General features: G+C 39.8%; 2 protein-coding genes across 2 annotated transcripts; both read right to left on the bottom strand.

The window, feature by feature from the left end:
• Positions 1-1,063: 1,063 nt before the first annotated feature.
• LOC102781665 (cellular retinoic acid-binding protein 1) lies at positions 1,064-10,007 on the bottom strand. Its single transcript, XM_006793826.3, has 4 exons — positions 9,785-10,007; positions 7,606-7,784; positions 7,275-7,388; positions 1,064-1,408 (listed from the first exon to the last, which is right to left on the bottom strand). Exons 1-4 carry the CDS (start codon positions 9,852-9,854, stop codon positions 1,358-1,360), a joined length of 414 nt encoding a protein of 137 aa, XP_006793889.1. The 5' UTR covers positions 9,855-10,007; the 3' UTR covers positions 1,064-1,357.
• Positions 10,008-12,990: 2,983 nt separating this feature from the next.
• LOC102781959 (solute carrier family 25 member 44-like) lies at positions 12,991-18,077 on the bottom strand. Its single transcript, XM_006793827.2, has 4 exons — positions 17,865-18,077; positions 16,459-17,127; positions 16,177-16,304; positions 12,991-13,816 (listed from the first exon to the last, which is right to left on the bottom strand). The coding sequence occupies exons 2-4, from the start codon at positions 17,084-17,086 to the stop codon at positions 13,625-13,627; spliced, it is 948 nt and encodes a 315-aa protein (XP_006793890.1). The 5' UTR covers positions 17,087-17,127; positions 17,865-18,077; the 3' UTR covers positions 12,991-13,624.
• Positions 18,078-18,472: the final 395 nt, after the last annotated feature.

Genomic DNA, 18,472 nt, shown 5'->3' with positions numbered 1-18,472 from the left:
ATACTGTAGTATCGTGATATTTTGTTTGCTAATAATGTATTGATACATGGACAGCAGAAATCAATATTTTGTTTGTTTAAAACTTTTTTATTTAAATATAAAATGATATTTTGTTTTAATTTACTTTCAAATTCTTCAGTTGCTGAATGGGCTGCATAGTTTTCATAAATTGCATAGTTCAGAATAGCTATAATTGTACCAGATGGTTGCATTCAGTTAAGTTGGACTAGGCTAATACAAACCGTTCAGTTTATAAAACTGACTGAAATGAGAGAAAGACTGAGTGTGAGAATATTGATAAAGTTTACCTTTATGTACAGAATTTGAATATCGCAAAATATTTTTAAAAATTGCAATAATATCGTATCGTGCGTTAAGTATTGTGATAATATCGTATCGTGGGATGTATGGTGATTCCCACCTCTAGTGGACACGGGCAAATTGAGCATCTTTGTGCTGATCCGTTTCTGAAACTGACCTACTGGGAAGCATCTGAGCTTTTTAGAGAATGGTCTGATAAAAAAATCTCCAGTGAGCGGCTGCTACAAGCTGATGGGGGTGATGCCCAGTGTGGTCTTCTGCTGCTGTAGCCCATCTGCTTCAAGGCTGAATGTGTTGTGCATTCAGAGATGCTGTTCTGCATACCTTTGCTGTAACAAGTGGTTAGTTACTGCTGCCTTCTAGAAGAGGAACTGAGGCAAAAAATTTGCATGAGCTTGTCAAAACTAGACAATAAAAGAGAAAAACGTCGCCTGGTCGGATGAGTCTCAATGGCTGGGTTGGAATCCATTGTAAATAACGTGAAAGCATGGCTCCATTCTGCCTCCTATCAACAATTCAGGCTGTTGCTGGTGGTGTGATGGGACTATTTTATTTTTTTTATTTTTTTTTGAGCACACTAGCAAGGTGTACCTAATGAAGTGGTCGTGAGTGTATATTCTCAGTGACTCATCCACAGAACCCGAGGGTGTTCATGCTGACCTCGCTTTTAAAGCAATTACTGACTAAATTATGCCCCCCAAGAATTCAGTGTGCTCCTTGAATATTGTTTTAAAAAATTTATTGAGGGAAAGTTTTGACACTAGCAAGTTCTTCATTACGTTTTCCCTGTAGTATTTACCGTGTGGCCTACTGCTGCTGCTCTTTTTTGTATAAAAGAAATCATACTGAACGTTCACTTCGCTAAAAACAAAAAATATATACAAAAAATGGCGGTAGAACTAACGTCTAATATCCTGCTAAGATAGAGACTTGCACAAAAACGTAAGATGCTATTGAAAACAGATTACTGGCAATTTCTCACACTGACAGACTATTTGCTGAGCGAACTTTGAATTTGGACAATCGTGGTCCTCTGCTATGCGCGTACGTAGATCCGTGTGCAGATCACATCATCGGCTCCAAAGATCTGAAACAAGATTTAAAAAGCAAAATTAGAAAAAAAAAAATTTCATTAGTTTCTAAATTTGAGGACACATCAAAATAAAATCAGCTCTTCTTTAATACACGTTGCTTTTTACAGCCCACTTATCATCTAAAAAAAACCCAGCAAATAAAGCCCTTCTTCAGAACTGTATCTGAATGAAAGTGCAGTGTAATATGACAGGACCTTCAGCTTTCTCTATCAGTGTGGCTCATTACTGGAAAGAAAACCCTGTCTTCTAATCAATGTACTCTAATGTCAGGCAGGTGTAAGTCACTTCGGTGAAGTGTTGTTTGATTATTATTTCTTTTCTCTTTTACTCTTAGCCGCGTATTGTGTAGTAACTATATTTCATCGTCAAAGTGCTCATCCTCTGCCACACATCTATGGCATCATTTTTATTTAGCACGGTGGTTAGCACTGTTGCCGCACAGCAAGAAGGTCCTGAGTTCAATTCCAACATCAGGCCAGGGTCTTTCTGTGTGGAGTTTGCATGTTCTCCCCGTGTTTGCGTGGGTTCCCTCCGGGTACTCCGGCTTCCTCCCACCGTCCAAAGACATGCAGCTTGTGGGGATAGGTAATTGGATAATCCAAATTGTCACTAGGTGTGAATGTGCGAATGAATGTGAGTGCGAATGGTTGTCTGTCCCTGTGTGTTAGCCCTGCGACAGACTGGCGACCTGTCCAGGGTGTACCCCGCCTCTCGCCCTATGACAGCTGGGATAGGCTCCAGCGCCCCCCACGACCCTGAAAAAGGATAAGCGGAAGCGAATGGATGGATGGATGGATTTTGCTAAAAGAGACAGATGCACAAACACTGATATCAGAATAGAGGGTGGGTGTTGGGGCGGTTGATATTGGCTGTAGGGGCGTGTGCCTGTGCGTGACAAAGCCCAGTGATTTATGGGAGTCCCTGGGGCGTAGCATTATGGCCAACTGCAGCGCTACACATCATCAATATCCCAGGCAAAGCTGTGTGGCAGGACGGCGAAGAAGCAGAGTTGTGAAAAATGAAGCCGAGGCGACTCCATCTGGCGCGTGGCGTGATGCCGAGGGAGACATTAATGGAGGTAACACCGGGGTTCATTGGCACTTCTCCACAGCGTGATCAATGAGACCAATTAACCCACATGAGGACACATACAGATCCGGAACCCCCCACCAGACAGCCTTGCAGTTTCTCCCAGCTCCTAAACCATCACAAATGAGTCGATGCAAGACTCTATTCATCTTTCCTAATCAATATTTATTGGCTTTGGAGTGAAATAAGAGGACATACGTGAGGTTCCTCACACCAGTAAAAGACCTTTTCCATTTTTGAGCATTTTTCCCCATCTGCATTTTACACTAGACTGCCCTGATTATAGTCCACTCATATTAGATGACAGTAAACGCAATGAGCCACCACATGGAGTCTTCATTAAGCTCCACTTTCATCCATCTCTCGCCTAGAGCCTCATTTCCTCATCTGCTGCACGGTGCTTTAAGTCAGCCTCATGTGTATGTTGTTGGGGTATTTTGTGTGTTTACACTAAAAGGATCAATCCTCTGAAGTACATGATGGGATGTGGTTGCTTTTAGTTGTCCACAAAATGAGCTTCATGTTTACTGATGGGCAGCAGAGGAGGGTTTTGACCTTTTCCCTTATTTGGAAAAAAGAAATTTAAAAAAAAAAAGGCTCAAGTGTTAATTTAATGAATTCAATGAGTTAAGAGGAAATAAATGGACGTGAAGGATTAAAAGCATGAAATATTTACAATGTCTGATTGATTTGCTTCTTATTGATGTGACGTCTTCAAATCTCTTTCCGTCTGGCAAATACTCCAAGTCAAAGAGAATCATTGCTGACACAAAAGTAAATATTCACATTAAGGAAGCTGGAGCCACCAGATGTAAGGACGATTTGTCTGACAGAAATGACAGCCTCACGGGGCAAAGCCAAAATGCAATGTTATTGCTTCAAACTCATTGATTTCTTGACTAAACAGTCCTCTGCAGCTGTACCCCAGACCGCTGGCCCTTGAGGAAATTACGTGAGTGTGCAAAGCAGGAGCTGGATTGTTTGATAATTATTTAACTATAGACTCTAAAGGCTGCTTTGAAGCAGCTACACTGAATTTAGCGCCATTTGTTCAATATTTGTCTTTATCGTTCCCTTTAAAACGCCCAGAAATATACACACCTTTAAATGGGATCGACTTCTGTTCTGCCCATGTGTGTACAAGTAATCCCTGTGTTTCCAAAGCTGTAGCTGTAGGCAGAACAAATGTGCATTCACAATATACTGACACTCAGTATAATTGAGAGAGCATACCTTATATGGACAATTCTGCCTGTATTCATATTGTAGATTTATCTATAATGTTTCTCAGGGTAGGGCTGCCACAAACGATTATTTTGATAGTCGACTAGTCACCGATTATTTTTGCGATTAGTCGACTAATCAGATCATGCATCCATTGGACATAAAGCATACAGCTTATTGCACCAGCAGCATCTGCTCTTATATAACTATCATTAGCTTACAGCTTTAAGTGTTTAAGGTATGTGCTAACTAAAAATAAAGACAAGATGATAGTTTTTTAAAATTTAATGAAATTTGCAGATTGTTTTGGTAAAGTTTAATAAACTCCTTGCTATCTAAAATATAACAGGACACCGGAGTATATTCTCGAGCATCTCACACTTCTGATAATCAGTTGTCTGCTTGACGTTTATTCAGCTGTGTAAAAACTCTAACTTTAATCTCAGCCAAACCGATTTACTCAGGAACAAGTAAAATAATAAAAAAAAAGCCAAACAATAACATTTTTAAGTTATCTAAGTGACTTATATATATTTAACCTGAGTAGCGAAAGACGGCGGTGGGTCTGAAAACGATTTGCCAGGAGTCCGGTGTTCACGGGCTCTAGTGAGCCTTGTCCCCGGCTAACTATCCAGCTAGTGGGTAACAGACGTCTCCGAAAACGTCGGCGCGCTTTTGAAAATATGTGGTGTCTTGATAAACTGAGCAGATATTTGATGTTTATACAGTTACAATCTCGCGTGAAAATATGTTAAACGTTTATTTTGTGACCCAGAAAGAATAATAAGAGTAATATTAAAACTAACTAGCTGCGGCCATTGTTGGAAACTGAGCAGGGCCGCGCTATGAATTCTGGGACACGCAGCTTCTTCTTCTTCGGGGTTTAACGGCAGCTGGCATCCTTGTACATGCAGTGCTGCCATCTTCTGTTTCAGTCCGTTATTACAATCTTAAATCCTACTACTTATTCCTGCGTCTATTGTGATCTTACAAAGCTTCAAACGAGGCATCGACTATTAAATCAGTCGTCGACAATTTTGATAGTCGATGTAATCGTGACTAGTCGACTAATCGTGGCAGCCCTATCTCAGGGTAATGACTGTGTGGTTACAGCCACTGAGCTCATAGCCCAATTCATATTGTAGGTTTTATTTTACATTCTGTTTTATCTCTCATTATTATCTGCTCCAACATCAGATCTTCACATCTAAACAATCCATTAGCTGAGATGAAATATGTAGGCGTTTTGCTTAAGTTACTGACAGCAGGGAATCTGTCTGATCTCCCCCCTTCCCACCCGTATCACACATAAAGTCATGATCTTTTCTTTGAAAAATCACATTTTTCTCCAGTGATTCATTCCTACATGCCTATTAGGTTACAGTCCATCAATCCAACGTGGACAGACATGCACGCCCTCATCTTGAATAAAAACAGACTTGGCCCATTCAAAGCTTTTTGTTAAGCCTTTGAAAACCTGCATTCAATCCAAATAGCAGGCCATCTCAAAGGTTTTCATGATTGCCTCTCTGCAGAGTCACAGCCAGTAAAGAGGAGCTCTCCATCAAGCTTTGTTGTCCATCTGGCCAATAAACCCCAGGACCAGATGTTTACAGGAAAACTGCTTTGTGTTAGTGATTTCAGATTGCCAGGGATGGGAGGGAGAAGTGTTTCTGATAGAATGCAACAGCGAACGTATGGCAGTGAAATCTTAATTTAAGTTTTCCTGCAGGTTGTCCAAATCGCTGTTGCTTCAGAATCTAACAAATGATTATTTGTATCTATCTGAAAGGAAGAAGAAAAGAACAGTTTTGGTTTTAGGTAAACCGTTCTGGGTGGCTTTTGTTTTGTCCTTGATGCACATACATCATTAGTCATGCATCATTATAATGGGATGTCTTAAAGACACACCCTTCTAAAGGGAAAATGAGGAGTGGATGGTTTCTCCAACTAACCATGGGAGCTTAACCTCTTAAGCCCCAAGCCTACCTGATCTCCTGCCTTTTGCCCCCGTATCAGGGGCATTGGGGCTTAAGAGGTTAAAGACATTTCCCATGAACTACACAGTATTTTAGAAAACTAGTAGAAAATTGCACATCTGGTGTCACCACCCATTTCTGAACTCCCTTGACCATCTGCCTGGTTTGGGCTTCTGCTCTGTTTTTCTGTGGAAAATGACTACTTTCTGAGAGCTGAATAAAAAGATTGATACTATTGTTAACTGTATATAATCGGAAGGTTGCCAGTTCGAGCCCCGGCTTGGACAGTCTCAGTCGTTGTGTCCTTGGGCAAGACACTTCATCCGTTGCCTACTGGTGGTGGTCAGAGGGCCCGGTGGCGCCAGTGTCCGGCAGCCTCGCCTCTGTCAGTGCGCCCCAGGGTGGCTGTGGCTACAATGTAGCTTGCCATCACCAGTGTGTGAATGTGTGTGTGAATGGGAGGATGACTGGTTGTGTAAAGTGCTTTGGGGTCCTTAGGGACTAGAAAAGCGCTATACAAATACAGGAAGAAGATATACTGATTTTCATAATAGATTGAGCTACTAATTGTTTTTACTATTAACAAATTGATCTGTTGGACTTTTTGGTAGTCCCCAAAGTCAGAGCTAACAGCTTTGGATGATTTGTTTACTCTAATCAATGCAAAAGCCAATTATATACAGCATGGTATCAAAAAGGACCAACGGTAAGGTCTGGCCACCTCATATCCTCTTTGACTCTAGAATACTTTGGTACAGAGAGGAGTTCATGGTCCACTCTGGGACTATAAGGTGCCCAGATCATCACCCCTCCACCACTGTGCTTGACAGCTAAGTGTGTTTATTAGTTTTTGAGGGTTTGAGTTTTACCAAATGTGGCGCTGTGGATCATGGCCAAACAACTCCACTTTTTTTATTTGTCCAATGGACATTGTTCCAGAAGAGAGAAGAAGCTTTCATCTGGCAACCCTTTCATGCAAAAGCAATACAAAAACCATAATGCCAAATTTCTGCTTTCATAGAAGTGCTCACACTTGCTAATATTTAGCCAATCATGCTCATTTGATTAGTAGAATCTGACTGCAACTTTCCCTCCGAAATCCTATGGAAGCAGCAAGAGTGTACTTAGTTTTTTACAACTGCATTTTCATATACAGTCTGTGATAGAGGTAAATATTAACCTTCTAACTCTTGTGAAAAAACTCTCAAAATGGTAAACTATTCCTTTAAGAAAATGCTTTGCTGAACTATTTGAACTGTGGTTTTGATTTTTAAAGCACCCATGTGAATAAAGACCTCCAAATCTGACACCCCGTCCCACTTTGCAATACATCCAAACATCTGTTCATTAATCTGCTGAGGGATTTCAGCCTCCGATGTTGATAATCCTTCTTGACGGTGAAAGTTTGGGAGCCACAATTTCACAGAAATTAAATTTTCTTCTACAATGAAAAACAAATGTGACAAAAAAAGACAAATGCCTATAGTATAATGCATTCCCTGTACTCTACAGCTGCACACACTGTCACCACATTTCTAGTTAGAGTATAAACTTAAAAATTGCTCACCAATATCAGTTCATCCCCTTTGAGTTCTCGGCTCCAGAAGGTCTTTGGGCCGTTCCCGCTCAGAAGAGTCTGTTTGCTGTAAATCTTGTTTTCCGTTTCCCAAGTGGCCAAACTCTGTCAAAAAGCATAATTTTAATGAGTTTTCCTGTATTTCATCACTTTGGCTTCACCTGGCTGTTAGCACAGATGTGAGGGTTGTTTATCTCTGTCTGTTTTTTACTACTTCCTGCCACTTTTAAGGCTTTGCAGTTTGTTTGTTTTCCCCCCAGAATCCATAGCTTCAGCATAGGTACATTTCAGAGTTCAAATTTTGACATGTCAATTCACTCACCTTACACTTTCTGCCATCCACTGTCTCCTCATTAAACTCCTCGCCAATACAGAAGTTGATCTCCGTGGTGCGCACTGTGGTTGAAGTCTTGATGTAGAAGTGCTCTCCGTTCTGTCTTATCTCCACATGGGGCTTGGATGCGGCTGCCACGGCTACCTTCCTCAGCATGGCATTTACACCTGAAAGCATGCACCAATTTCCCAATGAGGCACTTTGTGGCTCACCTATCTCCACAGCCAGTCATACAAGTCCTCCAAGGAAGTCCTCCTCTGCCTGCTCCACTCTGTGTGTAGGGGGAGGGGCACACACAGGCTTTTTGGTTGGCTATCTTTGTGATGACCTTCACTGAAATCAGTGTCAGTGAAGAAACTGCCAATCAGTGCCATGGTCTTTGTATAATTCATGGTTCTGTTATTTATTCGTTTGTGTTTTTGAATGTTGCTTCTTTAATTATTTTTTTATTTTAATCTTTAGTTGTAATTCTCAATTGTTTATTTTTTAAGTACCTTCTGTGCTTCCTTTTGCCTGGTTATCATTGCCTGTGTGAGTTTGGTCCAGGTCTTTTCTTTCTTTTTGTTTTGTAGTTTAGATCCTCCAGTGGTTTTCTGTGTTTCTTATTTTCCTCCTCTGCTCTTTTCCCACCATTGTTCGTGTCTAAGTTCACCATCTCTTATTACTTTTCCCTCATTTTGTGTGTTTACTTTAGTGTGTTTTTGCTGTAGCCTCTGTCAGGTTTTCGTTGCGTGCTCTATGTTTTCTCTCTGTGTTTGAGATTCATCTTATTTGCCAATTTGTTTGTTTTTTTATGCTTTTGTTGTCCAGTAATTTGTAAAACCTGATTTTCAATATAACTTTTTCAGGTCTTCCATCCTCTACATTTAACTATTAAATCTAAATGCAACCACCTACATAGTTCTAACCTAGTGTTCTTTTTAACCTGAAAAACTAGGTTTTAACTCTAAAACAGGCCTTAAGAAAGAGAACCAGGCAGAAAGGTCCATCTTTGACAGAATCCCTCATGACACTGACGGTCTAAAACTCTATTTGGTACCAAGTGGTTTTATTTTTATTTTTTTTGTTTTGTTCGCAGCTGTCCTCTTTTCAAAAAAGAAAACATAACTGTAGTATGATTGTACCTATAAAAACATGGTTACACTCTCTGAACAACTGCAGCACATAACAGTGGTGTTCCATAAGAAGAGCATCTATTAAAGCAAAGTGAAAGTAATCTCTGTCCTTGCATATCTGCTTTATTGTCCGTGCTTGCCTTTGTTTAGAAGTCACCCCACTGATATATACATACATTAAAGTGTGTTAATGAGCCTGTAGAGGACTAAATGAATACATTTTAGATATCTACTTCTTGCTGCTTTCTCTATATTCTATTGTCTGGTGTTGACTTGTCACCTTACATTTTTTTTCTTACCATCTTTACACCAAAAAGATGGTAAGAAAAATATCTGAGCTCATGTTTCAAAGTAAAGGTAGAAGATGCCTGTCCCATCTATCTCAGTCAAACGAAAAGTCATCACCTGTTAGCTGTTGGGAGAAGATGTTAGAGTCTAAACTTGATGGTTTAATTATTTAACAATCGGAGCGTTCAGCGTGTTCAACTGAGATTTTTATCACCAGATGTTGTGAATTTTGAGAGTGCAGTGCCAATGTGATGACACGGAGGAATGCTTATTTGATTTGTTTAGCTGTCCTGCAATACGTGATAGATTCTGTCTTTCAAATTAGTGGAAAAACCATTAACCAGATCTGTTGAAGTGCAAACAGTCAGATGACAGAATACTTCAGTCTGTTTCCACTCAAGCGCACCACTAGAGCTTAAGTGCGGTGTTTGTTCCAGTGTTAAATTTGTCTCCTGTCACTAAATTTTCCTATTCAAAAAATAAGCAGCAAAGTACCAGACTAAAATTAGGCATATGTGGATTAGCAAATGACTTATATTTTTATCAATTTAAACAGCCTTTTGTTGTAGCTTTTTGGTTTTTTTTACATTTATAAACCACAATTTCACTGAACTTGCCTTTATTTCAAAGTAATGCATTTCAATTTAATTGGGGTAATAAAAGATAATAACCCACTAACTAGAATACTGCATTTTCAGTTATGTTTGAAAAAAACCTTTGAATAAACTCACACCTTAAGGTAAGAAAGAGTCATTTGTCCTCACCCAAAGCTTTGAGAAGCTCGTCGAAGTTCTCGCTGCTTTTCATTTTCCAGGTGCCTGTGAAATTCTGCATTTTGTGCGGTTTTGATTGTGTGTCAGCCGAACGCCTCCTTTCTTCTGTCTCCTCTGCTGCCTTTCTTCAGGCTTTCTCTCTCCGCTTCTCTCCGTCTGTCCCTGTGCTCCCTCCCTTTCTCCTCCCTATGTGTAATGATCCCTCATGGCAGACCAAACCCCCTCGACCTCTGCCTCCTCTCCCCCTCAACAGACACATTTATACACCTACACACACACACACACACACACACACACACACATATCTCTGATGGTTTGTTCTGATTAGAGAATTCTTTTCATGACCTCAAACTGCTGTTTAGTTTCAAGGTTTTCAGGTCTCATCTCATCCACAGTGGAAATGAATTCTAATCTTTTTCGCTAAATTTCTCAGAGCTGATTAAACAAAGAGCGCTATCATGTACTGAATAGCAAATCCAAGTTTAAAGGATGTGTTTGAAGTAGCAGAAATCATGTTTTTGGTTAGTTTTTGAGTAGTTGGAGGGGTTTCCACCTCTACGGAGGTGAACGTGGTGCGTTATAAGTTCTTTTCTGGATTTGTTACAAGACAATAAAAGCTGTCCATATGAAGACACTGTTTCCCAAATTTTAACACCTACGTGGAGTTCTCTTGCAGAAGCAGTGTGTCACAATCTGTTGCATGACCTTTATTTTTGCTTGAAATGAGGACTGATTGAATTAGGACCCCCATCTCATGTCTCCCTTTTATTTTGTTAGACTGCAAAGGAATCACTTTACAGTATAAGGTGGAAAGGAGAAAAAATTACAGCAGTCTTCTAAAGATGAAATTTCCATCCAGACACACAATGAACACATCATCATCTCATCACTTTCGCTGAAGATGAGACATAGACTTATGTAATAAAACTCCTTTGTGGTCACTATTTGCCCTCTTTTCACATATCAAACAACTTTCTTGTGTAATCGTCTTTTCGATACCACGCTCATGTGGATGCTTTCAGTGCACCACACACCCTCACACAGCTACCACCATTACATCCCATGAGAATGAGGGGCCCTCCCTTTAACCCTGGCCAAGTCAGATTTGTTCTCCGTCTGACGGCCCCTCATCAATCTTTTTGACAAAATGCCTCCCAGACATGGCTTGATAATTAATGTATAGCTCAGAACAGGGAGCACTCTGTCATCCCACCAGGAAGTGTCAGCTGAAAGGAGGCCTCTGCCGTCTTCACTCGGCCTCCTTGTTTGTTTCATTCATCAGTAGATTTGTCCGTTGGTCTCTGGGTGGCTTTATTTTCAAAAGGGAAAGTGAACGTTTTGTTTGGCATAGAGAGACAGTTGGAGGATGTGTGACAGGCTCAGAGCGAAGAGTGTACGCTGTAAGAGCATTGCCTTTTGCCATCTGTTGTCCAGCTCATGCCAATTTAGCTTTTTAACGTTCGTGTCAGTTGCGTTGGTGCTGCAATCTGTTTAATCTGATTTTAAAGAGTTTTTCACTCGTGTAGGTCTCCAGCGACCTTTCTGAAGAACTGAAAATGTGTGACTGTACACTAACACTTTTATTATTATGATAACAAGGATTCCAGTCTTCACACTAAAATATTTGCAAAGCTATTCTATTGGGAATAACACCATTTAAACCCAGTGGACTTTGTAAAGTAGATCCTTTCATCTCATTATCTAACTAACATAATGAGATATGACCTTTGGTGCCAGAGCGTCACCTTGGATAAGATCTATGGATGCCCTACGGTTAGGTGAACATCAAGGAAACACATTGTCCCATCAGACCCTCTTATCTGCACGTTGAACTACCCGAGGACCGTACACAGGAATGCACAATATTGACATACTTTTGAGATGCACCCTCAATACAATAATAATTAGAAAGATTTTAATCTCAGTGAGATTATTTCCTTGAATAACTAAGATAAAAACAATAACAACACTAAAGCCAACACTGAAACTAATCAAAAATTAAACTGGAAATAAATAAAAACTGAATGGAAACAAGAAAACCTAATATGGAAACTACTGGATTAAAAGCAAAGTCAAAGATTCAAGTAGAAACAACTATAACTATAATAACTGACAGACTCCTTTTTATAGTTTTTATAGCTCTTATGTTTTATTGAACAAATACCTGAAGACACACTGACACATGATATGAACCCAGGTGTATTCTGCGTGACATAATCAGGTTTAGATTTACAGTAAAAGACAAAAATATATCACTTTCATTAGTCACTCGAGGCTGCAGAAATGAAAATGGGGAAAAAAGTATTAATCTTAAAAAACCATTTTGCATTAATTCCCAGCTCATCCATATGAAGTCTTAGTCTTAGTTCATTCCAAAGTCCAACTGGGATCCCGTGAGTTATTCCAACACAGCAGACGTACGCGCAACTTAACACATGGACAGTTATGGCTCCACCTAAACGTTTAGACGCGTTACCTTCTCCTGTCTTAGAATCCTTTCTACAATCTGACCATTTTAGATTATTTAAAATAAATGTTTTGTTTTGTAATAGACTACCTTCCATAAAGTGCAACTAAAAACATCTATGTGAGCCCAAAGTTACTCCTCTTAAGCAAATTTTAGTCACCATATTCCCCAAAAGAAAATAAATCTGAAAAAATAATAATAATAATTTAGGTCTTTTTAAAATTCACACAGTTTAGAGGAAACATACAAATACATTGTGCTGAAATGGACAAAGCATTCACATTATTGCACATATACTGTCACAATAGCGAAACAGCAGTTAGTTCACAACCAGGTTAGAGTCACAGCCCGAGCATAATGGAAAGATTTCACTTGTAGTCGCCTTCCAGTTAGATAACAAAACACTAAATGAGCCTTTTACTAACCAGCTTGATCACAGTGATATTTTCAACACTGCTAATAAAACCCCTCAGTAAAGTCAGTAAAAAGTGTAAATAAAACATTATACGGTATATGCACCATGTTTTGGATCGTGTCAATTGCATGATGACTTTAAATCAAAATAAAAATCTGTCACATTGATTCTAAAGTGAAATGTTTGAATGCAACCTGGCTGATGCACACAGCTTTAAAAAGCATTAAAAAGGCAGGTTTAAAAAAAAAAAAAAAAAAAAAAGGCCAAGAAAAAGGAACTTCAAATGGAGATAAAAGCCAGTCTGGTGAACATAAGGACACAAACACTTGGGAAAGATTTATTTACTGCTGGTGTGAATGTGTCATCGCCAGTTAAATGAACTTTATGCAAACCATCATCAAAACACTTCTTGGCTTTTTTTTTTAGAAGAGCACAAACACAGGTTACTACAGTAACCATCTGGTTACTCTCACAAATGATCAAACAGAATAACTGTCAGCAATCAACTCTCCACAGCAAAGGTCCTCAAACAAGACTTTCAATCATCAAAATGCCAACACATATGAGGATCAAATATATAAAGTAAATATATAAAGTAAGTCCCATTAGGCTGCATTATCTTCCATGCCCTCACCATTACTGAAACAAAATGGCATCACCCCTTTAATTCGTACCAAACGGCAGCAGGTTCTGTTAATCGGCAACACATAAAAACTGTAAACCTGGTTAATATTCTTAATAGCCAGGTAATTCATGTTAAGTTGGTTTGAAGTTTGAAGATTAGAATTCATAGTGTGAATTTAAATTACTCCATTTTGACCCCAGGGCTGTTATATGCAATTAAAGCAAACCCTTTTTCACTCAGTACTTACACACAAAGTCTAAATTAGGGTTGACGGCTACAAATGGCACAATAAACTGGTCCTTTTATTGTCTCTCCAGATATCTTCTACCAGTGTCTTGAATCCACCAGCTCTGGTCGCAAACTCAGTTTCTTTAGTGTCTCATAGCCAACCACCATGACGATGGCGGTGGGTGTGGATGAAATGATGCGTGCAGACAGTCCTTTGGTCAATCCCCAGAAGCCCTCCTCTTTGATCAGCTCCCTGAACGTCTCAATGATGGAGTTCCTCCCTTCAACCTAAACACATACAAATCCCATTACCATTTAGAACCACACAAACATCACAGCTAAGAGTAGGGCTGGGTAATGTGTTTAATCTAGTCAGTCAAGGCAAACATTTCCTTATTTTCATTTAGTAATGTAATATTTATGCTTTAAGGGAGAAACTGCGAGTTAGTTAAAAAATAAAATATTGTGAGTCATTGTCAAAAGAAAGTTTTACTCTTTGGTCATGTTTTTTTTATTTGTTTGTTTGTTTGTTTTACAAGCTGGATCTGGTCTTGAAATAAGGGCTACCAGATCATCTACGGTTTAGAGAGAACTTAAAGAAGCACCGATCCAAAATAAATAAATAAATAAATGACATTTCCTGATCATGTTTGACCCAAATGAGACCATCCATTAAGGGTGGTGGAGGGGGAGGACGCCTCGGACAGGTTGCCAATTTATCACTGGGCTAATAGTTGATTTTGACTTCTGCATTGAAACATCACTGTAGGTATGTCATAACCACAAACACCTCTGAAACTCTACACTATGGCATAACCCGACATGACATGCACCTCTCTGGAAATGTAACTACACGTCACATCGATGGAGCAACCAGTGTAATCGGCCTTTTCTGTACTTTCGATCCCTCCTGTGCATTTCTGGCTACATTTTCTCTGCAGTTCTTCAGTTTATCAGTGAGAGAACCATCACCACCTCAGTATAGAGACTAATAATCACAGCATTATTTATAATGACTTTATAGATTTGTTTCTATTAAGGCTGCCATCGCATATAAGACACCTGGACATAATTTTATCCTGTCTTCCTTCTCTCACCCCAACCGGTCGCAGCAGATGGCCGCCCCTCCCTGAGCCTGGTTCTGCCAGAGGTTTCTTCCTGTTAAAAGGGAGTTTTTCCTTCCCACTGTCGCCAAAGTGCTTGCTCATAGGGGGTCATATGATTGTTGGGTTTTTCTCTGTATCTATGAAGCGCCTTGAGGCGACTTTTGTTGTGATTTGGCGCTATATAAATAAAATTGAATTGAATTGAATTAATTACAAGGCGGTTAACACCCGCAGGTATGAATGCTGGTAACAGCCTCGGCCACATGTGTACGTTACATCACAGACTCTACAAGGATTCAACTGTAACACACACCCAGACAACTCTTCACATTTACACTTACAGCCAATTTATAACTACTATTTATGCTAGCATGGCTGTTTTTGGACTGTGGCAAGGCAGCCATGTGGGCAAGAAGGCCACATAAGCACAGAGGGAACATGCAAGCTTCACATAGAAATGTGCAGTTGACTTATGCACATGAACTCTTGACTTCAAACAAGTGGATTGTGTTGGACTCTGTTGTGTATATAAAATGTTTATGTTTGTTTAGTGTAACACTGAGGGCCGTGGGAGCGCTGCAATTTAAAATTCCTGTATATAATCTGTACATATGGTTTTTGAAGATAAAGCTAACTTTGACTTTAGTGCCATTTTTTTGCAACACATTCAACTTGCTATACATAAATATAACCGCTATATCCCAAATTTTAATCATATGTTTGCAATAAGTCCAGAGTGACTAAATAACTTGCTTAAAAGTGCAACAGACCAACAAAAATCTTAAAATGTCTTTTTAAACACATTATTCTCTCATTCATAACTTCATTTTTGAGGTACCGTACTCTTGCTATAACCTGCAGCAAAAACGAAAATAAATGTATATTGTGGCCAATATGCAAAAAGTATGCATGCACATCAACATAGACCATTTCCAAAAGTGCATTCAAACTTCTAAGGCACAAAAGTCAAACATGACTTTTTAATAACACAAGTGAAGCTGTGATAAGCCTTGGAGAGGGAAAAAAGGGGGGGAGGAATTACATCTTTTTGTTTTTGTTTTCACAGTTAGTGGCGCTCATGAAAACATTTAACAGTTTATGATGAAAACGTGGTGATATATATTGCGACACAGGAAGCGCTGTGAACAGCTGATCATATTGATAAAACACCCGCATCTGCATTATAATGTTTTTGTTGTTGCACATGCTTTTCATGTGATTGACATTAGCAGAAGGAAACAGCGGTCTGGGACATGCTGAAGGCACGATATGTAAGCACAACTCCTGGAGTTTTATATGCAAAAAAAATAATGCTCTAACTTATTTGGTTGCATTTTGACCAGCATTTAAAAATGGATATGCAAAGCTGGAAGCACAGGCAATCCTGCTGGTGATAAAGAATAGGAAGGGTCATTTTCACACAGACTTCTTTTTGCAACCAAAGGTGCCACCACCTGTTGGCCATTCGACAGGAAGCAGTTTTCCTTTATATACAGTCTATACTTCCAACATTTGTATTTGGTGAGAAATATAATAGCTTACCTGGACTCGGGCTCGAACCACATCCATTGGATTGGTGACAGTAGAGGCAGTAGCAGCAGCTAGTGGTCCAGCCATGGCTTGTAAGATCAGATGAGGACAGTCGCTGGGAGCCAGTTTAGAGAGTTGCTCTGCAGAACATTACACATGCAGATATGTTATTAATCACATGTTGAGGCCATGAAGCATTCATTCACACTACAAATTTACTAAAACAATGAAAACACAAAAGATAAGAGACTTACAGCCTCAAAGTCAAGAAACTGCAGTATAGCTTCCGCTTACCAGCATAAAAGTGATAGAAAGGCCACCACACAGCACTGTTCGGTATATAGGTGAGTAAAGAAGCCACATATCCCCTGTAGAAACCCCTGAACCCATCAGCAGCAAAAATCTGAGCAATAATGTTCCTGGTTTGGCCAAACACTTTCTTTGGCTTTCCAGTCTCAGTGTTTGAGTCAAGCCGAAAGCGTGTGAGGTGCTGCCCTTGGCCCTGCATCATCAGCTGCTGAGATATGACGTCAATGGGAACAGTGATGCTCTGAGCGACCAGGGAGGCCGAGCCCCCCGCCACCAGTGACTTGACGGTGTTGTCCTCTGAATACTGCGAAACGTACTTCCTCACCAGCTCATAGGTGGTTATGTACGCTTGGCCTGAGATGAGGGTGAAGGTGTTGACCATGAAGCCACGATACAGGCCCCGTACGCCCTCCACCCGCAGGATCTTGAAGAAGGCATCGAAGGTGCCGCCATAGAGTGACTTGCCCTTCTGCACTTGCAGTCGAGTCCGGATCAGAGTGGCCGGGTAGACTGTGGCCCGGATTGTCATAGTCATGAACAACCCGAAGGAGTAGAACTTCTTTTTGTCGAGGTCCTCCCATTCGATGATCTGGATGTTCCTTTTCTGCTGCATCCTGACAGCTGTAGGTGCCCCCTCATCAGACGGATTCTTGTCTAACACACAGAGGAAAAAAAAGATAGAAAACAGAACTGTCTTTAAAGTGGCAGCTAAAAGAAACTGTGTGTGGGGTTTTTTATATTCAAAATGAAAAACTGGCAAACATTTTGTGTTCTGAAACTCTTTTAGACACTGTATTCTGGAGTTGAAGGGCAAGTGCAGAAACTTGATGAAAATCCTCCTGGATGCAATAATAACCTCTCCAATTTAGGTGATCTTGTACCATTTTGCCATTTTTAATATTACCTAAATATATTACGAAATACCTTTAATACAAAACTGGTTGTTACTTCTCCTTGAGCAGTAATGTTTAACGTACATCCAGTTATCTACGAATGAGTTCAAGGGTCATGCTGACACTAGCAAATTAAAGCTAAAAGGCTGTTTCTAAAGAAATAAGTGTCTTAAATAAAAACTGTACTGCCATGCTCTTACAAATGTCTGATTATATATGTACACATTATAGCAGAATGTAGCTGACCCCGGTATCAGAGGACACCGCGTTCCCGAGTAAACGTGGAGTCAACTGAAGCGCCGGTGTTTCAGATGAAAACAACACGTAACCTAATATAGCAACTAACACAATGATCAAGCCAAGAGCTTCACAAAACGTGCCAGTTGCCACCTGCTGGTTTACCGTTGTTAGCTAACATATTTTAGCTTAAGCCGCGCTAGCCGCAGGGTAAACGATGTTAGCATTGGTTTAACGTTAACTAGCTTAGTGACCACTTACCTATTCGGACATATGTTTATTTCAGAGTCATCTGCTTAGTTTAAGTCGAGCATGAAACATCGCGTCAACAAACGACTGGGAATGTAAGACTAAAGCTAGCGTGGGTGAAAGACAAGAAAACACAGAGTTGGCTAACTTCCAAGCTAGTCGGCTAACTCTCAGAGATCTTCCTGCTCCCATTCAAACGCCATGCTGTTCAAACAGCCAATCACATGCAAAGTGTCTTCTTCGCTTTCTTTTACTTTACGCTTCCGGATATTTCAGCTGTCTCGTTACTGTCGCGCACCACCAGGGTTGGAGTAGTAAATGTATTTCAGCAAGTTCAAGAGGCAAGAAAAGGTAACTTACCCGAGTTCTGTTTTGAATATATACTTTATCAGGGCCCAGTTTTTGATATTAGTTTAAGTAGCGTTTATTATAGTGAACGCGACTTGGTTTAATTTATTGACCATTCATGGTATAAAATATGTTCCCAAGAATATTATAATCTTGGTGTTCCATTGATTTTACTAAATTAATAAAAGTAAATATTTACAATCTAAAGAAAGAAAGAAAGAAAGAAAGAAAGAAAGAAAGAAAGAAAGAAAGACTAACAGCTTACTGAGTAT

The sequence above is a fragment of the Neolamprologus brichardi genome, chromosome 1 (genome assembly GCF_056152115.1).
Source record: "Neolamprologus brichardi isolate AB-2024 chromosome 1, ASM5615211v1, whole genome shotgun sequence".
NCBI lineage: Eukaryota > Metazoa > Chordata > Actinopteri > Cichliformes > Cichlidae > Neolamprologus > Neolamprologus brichardi.
The sequence above is the reverse complement of the archived record's forward strand: the minus strand, read 5'-3'. Positions and strand labels throughout refer to the sequence as shown.